General features: G+C 30.2%; 1 protein-coding gene across 1 annotated transcript; it reads left to right on the top strand.

Annotated features, from left to right (window-relative positions):
* The first annotated feature begins 5,301 nt into the window (after positions 1-5,301).
* On the top strand, positions 5,302-11,321 carry LOC126781197 (uncharacterized). The gene is made up of 10 exons (XM_050506056.1): positions 5,302-5,454; positions 6,740-6,947; positions 7,329-7,544; positions 7,745-7,850; positions 8,225-8,381; positions 8,708-8,853; positions 9,224-9,350; positions 9,448-9,669; positions 10,654-10,824; positions 11,074-11,321. Exons 1-10 carry the CDS (start codon positions 5,329-5,331, stop codon positions 11,215-11,217), a joined length of 1,623 nt encoding a protein of 540 aa, XP_050362013.1. The 5' UTR covers positions 5,302-5,328; the 3' UTR covers positions 11,218-11,321.
* The last annotated feature ends 3,692 nt before the right edge of the window (positions 11,322-15,013 follow it).

Here is a 15,013-nt window from a genome sequence, read left to right as displayed (position 1 = left end):
TGTCTAATTAATTCATTTCAGAATCTAAATTTTTGAGATAAAAAATACTCATTCAATAACGTAACAGGAAAATAACGCAAGAAAACCATTAAAAAATTCCAAGCTTAACCCAAGGCGGAATTTTCATTTTATTAATAGAAAGGAAAATTGTTATCCTCGTGAAATCATGTAACATGTACTATATAATATGTTGAATGTATATCGACATTTGTCATCATATACTTTTAACATTGTTCATCGTTGTGTGTATAATATGATTCTAACAATATATATATATACTTTTTGCAGCCTTGTAGTAATGTGTTGTAATCTGAGCATTTACTTGACGAAGCGCCTCGGCCAGATTCAAGTCTGTGTCTGTGTTATAACTGCCTATCATATGAAAGTTTCATATAAATCAGCGTAATATTTTATGCGTAAAACCGTAAAGTAGAAAGAAGTGAAAGTTACCTCGTTATAATATCACTATGATTTGCACTTTAATCTTAAAGTTATTGGCTTACTTTAGCTGCATTCGACTGCCTCGTTGGTCTAATGGCTAGATATAATGCCGCAGATCCCGAGGCCCTAGATTCAAGCCAGGCCCAGTCCTGGCCAATTAAAAAATTATTGGGTTTTTCTCTCGAAGCGTAACTGTCCGATGTCTGGAAGTTGTAAGTGTGTTCTATCCCGTACCTTGACACGTTAAGCAACTGGTCCTGCGCCTTAACTGTTTACAGTTGTATCGAATTATGTGGTAAGGGAATAGAGAGTTTGTCTGTGCGAAACCGTGGACGTAAACTAATATATGTATATAATAAAAAAAACTCATAAATTGTGACAATTCTACTTACTATATTTACAGATTACATTACCCGTTCATAGAAATTACCCTTTAAAAGCAAAATCAATGGACGTGGTAGCAACATGCTATAAAAAACCTAATGACTCTTAAAATCTGTTCAGACCTTTATAATGGTTTTATGTTAACCACTCTTGACTCTAATCACAAACGGTATGACCCGATTCAAATTTTATAGCTTATATAAGTATCCTGCCACTTTCGTTGGTGACTCGAAATTACTTACCACACGACCACGATACACAACAAAGTTAGGCTAATCGTTCACCGGATAAAACATATGAATTGTTATTTTTATTTAACGGTCGCTCGTTATCGTCGACATAACGTTTCAACACTGCACTATAGTTACCCATCAATTTTTCGGTACAAAATAATAAAAAACACTATATGATTTTCCAAATAAAAAATCGCTTTTTATATGGAAAATACATTGTGTTAATTTCTTTTAAATAATTAATTAAATACTATTGTATATTTATACAAATAAATAATTGTTATACATCAAACATTAAATGATAAACCATATTTTAAAATAAAAAAAAAAAAAACTTTTATATTGTGAATATTATAAATTATTTATGAATCTGTATACAAAATTGTAAAACTCGAGAACTTAATAAAAAAGCTTTATGGTATTCGTGTGAGGCGAACCTAATATTTCGATAGTTTAATGAATCAGGATGTTAACCCCGAGTGAAGCCGGTCCCTCGACATTTCCATGAGATGTCCCATCACTATAGGAGGTCTGTTATCGAGAGAACGTGGGATAATGCAAAAGAGGTACATTTATTTTGATTGCTTGAACAACATCAGTGAAAATATATAGGTTTTGCAATTTGCGAATATATTGATATTATAGTAGTGATTGAAAAAAAAACAATATATTATCACAGAATAATTCGCATACGTTAATTTTACTACTTAAAATTTTACTACAAACGATAAGTATTCATAATAACACCATGTTAATAACTTTCTATGATGAAAGAAACTCCTCGAAACATGTCGAGTATTCTTAGTTATTAAAAAAAGCTAATTTTATTCATTAAAAAAACACGATGTATTGAATATGACACAATTAACGTATAAAACTTATTTATAACAAAAGCAAGTTTTACGAAAAGTTATTAAACATTAAACGCTCTAGGTCTACTCTACTATTTTAATCTGACGAATGTGATGGCCATTAAATGATTCATCAGCTGAGGTACAATTAACTGGAACAACCTCCGCTTATCGATATGATTATAGCACAAAATTATTATTACTTGTGAGTCACATCGCCATGAGTAGAATCGAGAGGTGGGCTATTCTATTATGAAGTTGTAGATATTACATCATATAATAAAATTACAAGATACTATGTTTTTGTTTGTTTTTATATTTATATTATACTTTGAGCACGATATTGTTATTATTAACACATACATATTCATTTATTAGATTATTCATTTATTAGTGCGGGTCAAAAGTGTATCATGCAGGGACTTCGATGGATTTTATTAGAAATAAATCAATATTAAAATAACAGTATTAAATTATTCAAATATTGTTTTTATACTCTTATATATTTGAGACGGTGAGAATAACCCAAGCGACGGTGCGGGATGGTGCGTGGGTGAACCAGTCTCGTACGCAGGCGTACTAACAAATTACGTTTACCTACTGCCGAGAAGTCAGGCACATTCGAGCCTTCGTCTGAATACCGACATAATAACAAAGCGATACACACGTTCGAGCCGTAATTTACGTATCGTACCAATGACAGCCGAGCTAATGAATCTTCCTTTTAAATCGGTGAAACTTTAAACGCAACAACTAAATATTGACGGCTCTTATCCCTGTAAACAACATGTGGTAAATAAAAACGAAACGAAGAACAAGACAGTTTATGTTAAGCCTGACGTTACTGCTACTTAGCGATGTAATTCTATTTCTTGAGCTAATTCTAATTACTAAGAGAGAAAAAAATCAAATTTTAGTACTAAACTTATTTTAAATAAATTTTGATAGTTTTTATGTGTCTAATCGCAAGTATTGCTTCAGTTTTATCTGTTATTTCATCTTGATTATGTTTAAGATAAATATAGTTGATATTATGTGTTCAACTGACGTAACTTTATCATCGTCACAGATTATATCACTGATATCTAATCCATACTAAATAAGTAAATCGAAATATATGAATTGAAATAAATAAAAATAAATATTGTACGTGTCTCTTGTTAATCTGTCATCATTATTTTTTCCTGCTTGGGTTTGCTGGAAGAAATAACTTCAAGGGATAAGCATGCCTTTTATACTCAGTACTTTTTTGACATATTTATATCTATATTTTTCTGTGATGTACAATAAAGTGTTAAATAAATATTAACACATATTTTAAAATACATTATTGAGATTAATTTCTCTAACGAATTAGTTAAAAAAAAAGTCATCTTGATCTTGGCATACTCGGACCAAGATTCTTCAATGTTGGCATATCATTTGAACGCATTATATTTCGAGGTAGCATATTTTTATTTTTTTCTCAGCTTTATAATTATATAATCATATCATTGATATTGAAAATTGAAAATTATTTAATATTATGGTTTGTTATCAAATGATAACAAACATTAGTGAAGATTTAATCAGCTGACATATACGCACGAATTTCAAATATGAAAAGGATAATATTTTATTTTCACCATTTTAATCAGATAATAAAGGTAAATGATATATATTTTTTTACGAATACATATTACGACTTAGTATGTAATTATTTCAAATGTGCTTATTGCAAAGGACTAATTTATTTCAAGAGACAAGTCGAGTCACGATTTCGTTGAAGTGTCTTTACAGAAATAGTTTACCGTCTTTGTGACTAAGATGATACATTCCGTGACACCACTTTGAGGAAAACAAAAATATAATGTACTATAATAAATTTTAATCCAGACAATTACGATAGAAGTTCTTGTCATAATAACATTGTACGGAAGTTTGAAACGTGTAAGGACTCTGATTGAAATATATTGAAACTGAGCATTCAATTCTTAACTGAATATTAAAAGCAATAGAGATCGTATTCGTTTATTTACATAACAATTATTTATATTTAGAAATAACATAAATATGCATAAATTAAAAATAGCTACTGTACAAATCATGACCGTGTGGAATAGCGACAAGAATGTTAGCAGAATAATTTTCTCTTCGAATCGCGATTTTGATTCTGAACAAGACACGAACCAGCCCTCCTGTCACCAGTAGAAGCAATAAGCCGGGGTGTTCAGTCTGTTAGAATATTTCTTACATTGCTAATAGTTATTAGAACGCATGTTATTAGTTATTAGTGGTCCTATGTATGTAATGAAACAAAAAACCAATTAAATGAAAGTCTACGTCAGCGGTTCTACTCCCGTAAGTGAATTAGAACTATTTTACAAGTAAGTAAAAACTCATCTTGCAGTCAATATAAATAAGGTTTTAATTAGTCACGTATTTTAAAATCTGAAGTTAAGAACTCGTAAGATTTTTTTTATTAGTTTTTCCTTATATACGTGTATATGATATACAGTATAGTACAGTAACAGCCTGTTAATGTCCCACTGCTGGGCTAAGGCCTCCTCTCCCTTTTGAGGAGAAGGTTTGGAGCTTATTCTACCACGCTGCTCCAATGCGGGTTGGTAGAATACACATGTGACAGAATTTCAATTAAATTAGACACATGCAGGTTTCCTCACGATGTTTTCCTTCACCGTCAAACACGAGATGAATTATAAACACAAATTAAGCGCATGAAAATTCAGTGGTGCTTGCCCGGGTTTGAACCCACGATCATCGGTTAAGATTCACGCGTTCTAACCCCTAGGCCATCTCGACTTTCTACTTTGGGGGTCCTGGTCTCCTCGGTAAGTCGTATATACGTGTCAAAACGTAAATACGAGATGAGATGATTTCACTTTGACCAAGTCATATGATATACACAGAAATCAAATATTTCTCTGGATACCTAGCTTAGTATAAGCTTGTTTAATATAGTAAGTTTATTTAAATCCTTATCTTTTAATGACATAACATTAGGTCTTTTCAATTATCTTATAATTTTACGATAAAGTGATGTTACAGATAACAACGAAATGTATACTCTGCGCACAACAAACGATTCATACGATTTTTTTTTAAATCTCTATACTCTGTTGTTCTTTAAAAAACACTTAATTATCCAATAGTACCATTACTAATAAACTTATATTATTAAACAGTCTAAATTTATATTTTGTGATATATATTTAGCGAACAGTTAATTACACTATATAAGCAAAGAATAACGAGTGTTTTATAAGATGATTTTATAAATTATTTCACCAAGCAAGACATTGTGAATTCCGTTTTTATCTAACCTTGAAACTGATATCTCAGTTTGTTGTAATTCAAAGATATCAAACGTTAGTTTTCATTTATTCTCTGTACGTAAATATCGTGGATTTAATATAAATATGAAAAAACAAATGAAAAGTCGAATTATATACGGTGATCAAAACTTTTTCGTGCCATCGCATTTGAATTTCGGCGCGTATATATTACAAAAAATTTTAGCACATAACAGCGGGCAAGCCGCTTTGGTAAGTGTAACCTTATATGCTTTATAAAAATAAGAACAATAGAAATAGTTATTAAAAAATATTAACCTAACTTGAGCAAATATTACTTTTATAAGATATATATGTTAATAAGAACTGATATAGAAATCTCTTATAGCAAAAATAATAACTTAAGCTTGATTCCATTAAATAGCAGAAAAAAAAATCAATTCTATTATAAATAAATTTCACTACAATAGTTAACAAAATACAACATAATAATCCACGTCGGATTAACTTAAGAAATATCCGTCGGACAGTAGAAAATTAATGTACACAAAAAAACCTCACTAGTACTTTAGATGTTGGTAGTTATAAATTAAGCTCGGACATCTGAAAGCAAAAAGGCGCATCTAGACCGAGTTTATCTGCGTACGAATAATGAGCTAAATAAAAAATATGAATAATAATAAAACGTGAATGTTTTGTATTTTATTTACACCGTGCAACGTCATAACTCTCAATCCTCATCAATATTATCGCCTCATAGCGACTGGGTATACTCGAATAAAATTTCGTATAGACTTAGATTGTGTGGCAGAAGAGATTGTATATATTAATATAAAGTAACAGTTACTTCAACTATCTACTTATAATAAAAATAAAAATATTATTCTTACTTCGAATGCTTCGAAATGAAAAAACATTAATGTAACAATATTTCAATAATCTCTGTACATTTTATTCTGTATATTTATTTTATAAAACAGGAGAATTCATTTAATTGAACGTGCTTATCTCAGGAACTAGCATACGGGTTTGTAAAATTAATTATTATGTTTTATAGCCCGTTTATAAAGAAAATTATAGGCTATACAACTTCATGCTACGTAACCTGAGAGTAAAGCAAATAAGCAATGACCATAAATGTCAACCAATCTGGGTAATTGTACTTGAATTTGGTTAATGAATGGTTATCATGATTATCAATTTATAAACAGCCAAGTTGCAAGTAAAATCAAAATTGAAAGCGAGTAAAACCGCGGGCGCATCTGTAAGTATTAGGTCATGTTACCAGCGGGTTCGATGTTAAGCTAAGAGGTCAGGATTAAAACTTTATAGTACACTATACAGTACACTGTACAATATATATAAATATACATATAAACTATAGGGTTATAGCAGTTATTTAATAGTTCTTTCATATCGCTAGACGGACAGCATGCCTTGGAGCTAGAAGAAATAATTAAAAGTTGTTTGTTTCGTAAATTCATTTTTTTTCTAACATCTTAAAATAAACATTTTTATCTTCATTTTACCTATTCAGATAAATGGTGCAACAGAGGAACAGATCACGTACGGGGAAATGGCGCAAAAGATAGTAAATATAGCATCGTCTCTTTCGCGTCTCGGTGTCAGGGAAGGCGATGTGGTCGCTATATTTAGTGAAAACAGAATTGAATATCTACTAACTACTCTAGCGGTTTACTATTCCGGTGCTATAATTACGTTCTTCAACAATGCATATACGAAAGGTAACGTAAACATTCGTAAACTTTATTATTACACCTTGAATATAATCGTTGAAAAGTTTCAATAATATCCTTATATAAAAAGTTCTTATTCATAATTTCCATAGATGATACAGAAATGATGATGATACAAATAAGTGGAGAATATTCAAATAAATATTTTCAAAGCGTATTGTACATTTAACTATGTTAATTTTTTACACTTTATATTCACTCGTAAGAAATTGAATAGTAAACTCATATTTATAAATATTTCACAATTTTCTAATTATAAAAATCACAAATTTTGGGACGAAAAACATAAATTACATAAATTAAATGTTTATTGTTTATTTTATAATATATTAATATATAATATTTATAAATAAAATGTTTATTATACAGGCGATTTAACGCACGCTATTAGTATTTCAAAACCGAAATACATGTTTATCTCTGGTGAAGTATATAAAACGCAATACGAAGTTATTGAAAATACAAAAACTATTCAAAAATATGTTTTATTTGATGATGTACCGCTGCAAAGTAACAGCATTTACTTTAAAGAACTGTCGGAGAAACATATAGATATCAAATCATGCAATCATTTTGATTTTAAAGGTAAGTCGAATATCACCTCTAAATCAAAACTGTAATAATAAGATATATTTACTACGATAAACAATCAAATAAAGAACGAATTTTATGTCATACACATGAACTTTAACACGGGATCATTGCTCGTCAATTTTATTATAACTTTTACTAAATTATTATTATTGAACATGTAAATAAAATTTAAATAAATATGTAATTTAAAGGGACACCACAAACATGCATGATTCTTTATTCTTCGGGGACTACAGGTCTTGCGAAGGGAGCAAAAATTAATCATCTTAACTTAATTGTGTCGAGCCAACAACCAATGTAAGTCATTTATTAATTGAACTAACAGCACTTATAATCATGTACATTGTTTAAACGTTTCATTATGTTATTTTATTTGATTAACATTTAATGTCCTGTTACTACTTAGGAAACGATTCGTTTTATTTATGGAATGGTTTACGGTGTGTTATTACAATGACCAATAGCTTGTCTACTTAAAAAAATGCTACGAATAACAGAGAGAGGGGTAAATGTATCAAAATGACAAATACTAATGTATCAATAAGGAATTGTAAATTTTAATTAGACAATTGTATTATCCGTGAGCAAAACGTTTCGTTTCTTAAATATTTCTCTTAAGATTTTTAAAAACAAATAAGCATCAAAAAATTTCATTTTTGTTTCTTAAATAGGATGACAGATAAATACTTGACTCCCCTAATGATTGCGCCGTGGTCGAGCACAATGGGGATAATACGCATCCTAAAGGAAATCGCTTTTGGTAGAACTTTTGTGTTCTTGTCAAAGTACAATGAGAGACAATATTTAAAAACTATTCAAAAATACAAGGTAAAATATCAAATCAAAATAGCTATTACACTTATTTTGTAGTCTGATACTATTAAGTTTCTTGGAAAGTCTCCCAGAAAAATATTTTAGATTTTTGTTAGTTTTCCTATATAATTTAAACTTCAGAAGCCGTGTCAAGTCGGGTGGTATACTTAGTTTCCAAAGTTTCTGTTTTCCTTTCCGACAGAGTTTCAAAGTTGTGCTAGAACTTGTTATTTAATAACCAATAACCCATCGAACCTGCGACTTTACATCATGTGCTTTTGCACCAATATGTAATAAGTAAATGAAATACGTTTAAGTTGTTACTATTACTATTTTTTTAGATTGGCTTGCTCTCTGTAGCTCCACCATTGATTGTAATGTTATATAAATCCAGTATTGTTAAGGAATTTGATATGAGTTCTGTTGAGATAATTTATTCTGGTGGTGCACCAATTACTCTAGAGAGTATACGTCAACTTAAAACAAGGTAAAGACAATCTTCTACATTTAACAGTCTAAGTTTACTTGATAATATTGATGAAATACAATATGTATTAATAAAAAATAAATTAGCCTATCTCACGCGTCTGATCTGCTCTTTGTTTTGGAAGAGTTTTGCAGCTTATCTTTGGGCGTTTCGACTAAACATGTGGCGGACTTTTATCCGACATATACATTACCCTCGCAATGTTTTACTTCAAAACCGAGAACGCAAAACCTTAAAACACAAATTAAGCACATGAAAACTCGATGTTGCTTGCCAAATAATATATAATCCAATGTTTCGTATATTTGCTATTTTGTAATTAAATAAATAATATTTCGAGAATTTTTTTTTTTCAAATCTCGAATATTAGGTTTCCTCACATGAAAGTTTTACAAGGCTATGGGATGACAGAAGCAACCGGAGCTGTAACCGAAGATTTGGACAATGCGCCGAGAGAGGGCAGCGTGGGCAGAATCGTTCCAGGAAATATTATTAAAGTAAATATTAACTGCTCATTATTTCATTATATATTAATATCAAAAGAAATGTAACATCAAACTAATAATAATAATAATAGATTAATTATAATAATAGATTGCAGATCCAGAAACTAACAAAACACTAGGATGTGGCGAACCAGGAGAAGTCCGCATAAAAGGTTTAATAATTTTTGGAGGATATGTGGGAAGAGATATGCAAAACGACTTCGATGCTGAAGGCTTCTACAAAACTGGTGATATCGCGTATTATGATGAGGACGGCTATTTCTACATTGTTGATAGAATAAAAGAGCTTATCAAATATAAAGGATGGCAAGTAAGTGTTAAACTTGTTTTCTAATTGATTATACAGTTTTACATTTTTAAATATATGTATTTGTATACACATTAAACCAACTAACACATTAAACTGACTAAAGTCGTCACAGAGTGGTGGCCTAGAGAAGCAAAAAGGCCAGTGGGCAGACCACCCGCCCGATGGACAGACGATTTTAGGAAAATAGCGGGTGCTCAATGGATGCGACTAGCACAGGACCGGAAGAATTGGCGCACCTGTGAGGAGGCCTATGTTCAGCAGTGGATTAATGTGGGCTGAATATGATGATGATGATACACATTTTAGTTTCATTATTCTAATCACTTATATTAATTATAAAAATCTCTTTACGTTTATATCGTATTGAATGAGGCGTGACTTCTTCGTGTTCCATTAATTTAATTAACTGCCTTTGGTTATATAAATGGTATTAATCCCAAAGGTGTGAGCAAATTAAACATAAATATACGCGTATTATTTACAAAGCTTTAATGATATTTCTGAAACTCTTATAGAAATATATAGGAAACATTTATAATATTATAAGGAAGATAGTTTGTTTATTTTTTAACTCCCGTATGTTTCTAGAATTTAAGCAATTGCTGTTGAACTTTTAATGTCAACATGAATATACGTATAGATGGAAGAAAGACATGTTACTATCTAACACGAAAAAATAAAGTAACAAATTCACCCTGAGATAAAATGCGACGCTTTAAAATGAAAGCATCAGTATGTTCTTATTTGTAGGTAATTTATTGTTAATGTGAATTCGATGCTGCAAGTTTTCCCAAATAAATAAATGAATAAAACTTACTGATCTGAATGTTAATTTATTTTAAACGTATGTTCAATACTGTTAAACACAAAAATAAAAATGATAACAAAGTATCGTCGAGTAGTGATTAGTTTAGATTGTTTAGGTTATAGTTCACAAATCTTAGTACAATATTAAATAAATAATAATAAAAAATGTTTTTATAGGTTACGCCGTCGGAGCTAGAGGCGGTTATACTTCAACACCCAGCTGTTAAAGATGCCGGAGTGACGGGGGCGCCAGATACGTTGGCTGGGGAACTGCCTACGGCGTTTGTTGTGAAGCAAACTGACGCTAAAATTACAGAACAAGAAATTATTGATTATGTTTCAGATAAGGTAAACGAGTAACAGTAACCACGAATAAAACTAAGATATGAATTGTGCAAAATAAAAAAGATAAATGCAATGGAACAATACAAAAACTAATAATATACTAGAAAACTATAGACAGTTTATAAATTTAAAAAAAAACTACAATATGAGTACTATAGCAAATTCTATTTATAAAAAAATAATCCCATAAAAATTTAATGTTAAATTAATATATGCATTATGAAAAAACAAATGTCCATTATAAAATTTCAGGTAGCGCCGTGGAAAAGACTACGAGGTGGCGTTATATTTCTTAAAGAGATACCAAAAACTGCCAGCGGCAAAATTTTAAGGCGAGAACTGCAAGCGCTCCTGTCAAAACTAAGGCCACAAAAGCTACCTGCCAGCAAATTGTGATCGCTGTGCGGAGTTTTAGTATTGAATTATGAATTAATAATTCACAAACTTTTCCTGCTTCAATTAAAACACAAATTTCAATTGGAAACGAAATATAAAAAGCAACGCTTCATTTGGGTTTTATTTTACAAGCTTTTATTTATCTTCACCTGTTAGCTATGAATTAAACCTAGCAATTGAATTTTAAAATAGTTATATTCAACCGATTGAGCTAAATTTTGCGCACATTTTTTGGTGCTGGTAAAAATTGAACTAGTATGCAAAAACCAAGACCTATTTTGAAAATCATTTAAACGTTGGCATATTTGTTGTTTATAGAATTAAACTAGGTCTCCATGTGGAAGTAAATGCGTTTTTCGAGCGAGAAAAAAAAGGTTTTGTATACATCAATTCGTGGATTTCAATTATGAAACTGTTTTTTTTCAGTGGGGCTATAACTACTCCATGGTTTATTAAGGGTTTATCTACAAAGATCTTTTAACTTTCACTTTGTAGCATAAAAATAACAGATTTTAAATAAATAACTTGAATATGATTTCTTTTATGTAAATATACAAAGTAATCACTATCGTACATACGCTTAAATCAAATATTCTCTAAGCATATACATACGGTTCATAACGAATATTCATGTATGATGTAACAACACCATACTCATATAATAAGTTTTTTCTAATTTTGTTTGTTCGTTCTTCGACATTCACATAGAATCTAATGTTCCGAGTGAAATTAAGCTTTTATACAACATACATACACGCCTATATATTGTATTATATTTATATTTTCAAAGATACTTCATTATTTCAGATTAAATATTGACAAATATTGGTGATACAATAATATAGTTCAGTATATTACTAAAATTTAATATTACAAATTTTTTAGGGCAACAATATTCCTGAAAAAAATCCGTGTCACTGGAAATAGTCTCTTAGTACTCTTAGTCTCTTAGACTATACTAGATTAAACAAGTTGCCATTATATTGATCAAAAAGATAACAGAAAATTTAGCTTGAATTATTTATACTCATATTATGTAGCATCATATTATTTTGGAATAAAATTATCATTTATCTATTGCAATTGAGACTAGTACGTACTTATAGTATTAAAAAAATACATTATATCCATGTAAAGTCAGGGCAAATGTCTAATATTTAACAAAGCGTAAGCGAAGGATCCTAATAATTTAATATAATTGCGTCGATTACAATAAGTACTCTATACATGTATATAAAACGAAATATATTCTAACTAGGACAGATACATAATATACATTTATACTGAAAAAGGATATACAAAACTTCTTCACCTAATACATAGCTAACTACTCCTAAATACGTGCGTATAAATGTTAATAAACCGTTCAAACCTGACTCCGCTGCTGTCAACGTGTAATTGATGGCTATAGAAAACTGTCCACGGCACTTTCCGTTTTATTAAAACGTAATTCGGCCCATTTTCGCTTACATAAAATTACAACCTCGGGTACTATAACTACCGTTTTACTTATAACTTAATGCGTATCGACATCGTGTAATGACTAGTTAAAGAAAATAATTAGATTTTATCGCTCATTATTCAAGTTTCGTTCGTTTTATTAAATATTAACCTATTTCGTGAATGCGGCTTTACGAGTCAAATTATAGAGGTGTTTAGCAAATCTATGCATGAACCTTGGAACCTAACCATAACATAACCAAACCAAATATATATAATAATAACAAAATATTTGAAAGAAATAAATATACAGCTATATTTTATTTATTAATACATATGTAAATATGTATAAAAAGTCTATAGAAAAATAAGTAGTAAAGCAATTAAAAAAGCTGACATTTAATATATGACTATATTTTATAGCTTCAGCTAAAGGAATGTAATGAACAGAATTAACATATATTGATAACTGAGAAGGCCCAGAGAATGGAACACATGGATCTTAATCGTAGATCATAAGTTCAAATCCGGGCAGCAACACTTGCTGCAATGTTTCACAACCTCAAGCTATGTTTGGCTTTGATATAAATATAACTCATTATGACTCAGATGCTATTTCCCCACTTATATAATATCTACCAACCGTAAATAAAGCTTACGATAAAACAAACTTCAAAACTTCTCATTATAAAATAGAGACGATCTCTGCCAAACAGTGGGTCATTTACGGTCTGTTAAATGCTAATGTACATGCAAATCTCATGCTTAAACAATCATTTAGACACGGTGAAAGTAACGACACGATATCTGTTACAACTTAATCAGACTTAATTAACATGAACTAGCGAAGTACAGTGTGAATACTTCAGAGTGGCGCCGGCGCAGATAGATTGATTACACACAAGGCTATTCAGATTTACGTGTTAGATAAACTGAGTTTGAAAATAAAGTTTCATCATCAACATCGAAACAGGCAAAGAAACACTGATTGAGTGTAGCAACCGATTTGCATAACAATTAAATTTGATTTATAAACTTTCCATTTGGAAGTAACTTTGTAATTTTCAAATTTCGACAATCTATGCTGCTGGAGTCTAAGACTTAAAATCTTATGTATTCAGATGTAAGTGTATTTGTATGGACATATTTTTATAGATATTTCTTAAGTATTACATTTTATATATGTATATATAGGTTAAGGACCAACTTAAAATTTTATTGAGTGGACCGACAAAATTTATATATTATGCTAAGTATGCTGCGTTATTTGGATTATAAATACCGATTTCAAACATTTTGCCATATTTGTTATATTTTTATAACCTTCCTTAAAAAATAGCTCTTAAAAACTTTTCAAATCAGGCACATAGTTCCTGAAATTAGAAAATTACAATAAATTTTCCAATATATATTTAGATACAAAATTATATTAAAATACCTCTAAAGTATACGAAATATACATAATATATTTTCTAAGAAAATAACCGTAATTATATTAAATGGGTTGGTAATGATGGGATTGTTAGTAGTCGTTGGAATAAATTGCATGGTGTAGCAAAAGCCAATCTCCACCCACTCTGCAATCCACGTATGGAGTATGTAATGACACTATATCACCGTTCAAGGATCAAATCGTGTTGTTTCAAAAGCTTATATCAAACATACAATATTATATTTTATTTAAAATGATTGTTATAATAAAAAAATATAGAGTCATAGCATATTTGGCCTACAGCCTCCTCTCTTTTTGACGAGACGGTTTGGAGCTCATTCCACCACGCTGCTTCATTACGGTTTTGGTGGATGCACGTGTGGCAGATTTTCATCCGAAACATACAGGTTTTACCACGATGTTTTCCTAAGCCACCGAGCATGTGATGTATGATAAACTCAAAATAAGCACATCAAAATTGAGTGCTTGCCTGGGTTTGAGCCCGCAATCTTCGTTTAAGTCACGTGTCCGAACCAATCATCTTTGCTCCTCGATTGTTATCTTAAAATAGTTACATATATATGTCTCTTCATGAGTATAATACCTTATCCCAGACTCACTTTACAATACTTCTTTAAATATTTTGGCGAAAAATGTCTGATATTACGCGAGCTTCGTATGATACATTGACGGTACTGTGCCAGAAACCTTTATACTTGTGTCAACAACTAAACAAATATTCAATCCAATCAGATGAATTATGAACGCATATCGCATAAAGAGACAACATTATTTTAGTAAAGTTTTTTTAAATGTCGTAAAAAATAATTATATTAAATAATAAAACTCTTTAAATCAAAGTGTAAAAACACCGACACTAACGACACATTAATAATTATTTGACTCTGTAACTATTTCAAATAT

This window comes from Nymphalis io, chromosome 1 (assembly GCF_905147045.1).
Source record: "Nymphalis io chromosome 1, ilAglIoxx1.1, whole genome shotgun sequence".
Lineage (NCBI taxonomy): Eukaryota > Metazoa > Arthropoda > Insecta > Lepidoptera > Nymphalidae > Nymphalis > Nymphalis io.
Note: the sequence above shows the minus strand (reverse complement) of the source record. Positions and strands in the feature narration are given on the sequence as shown.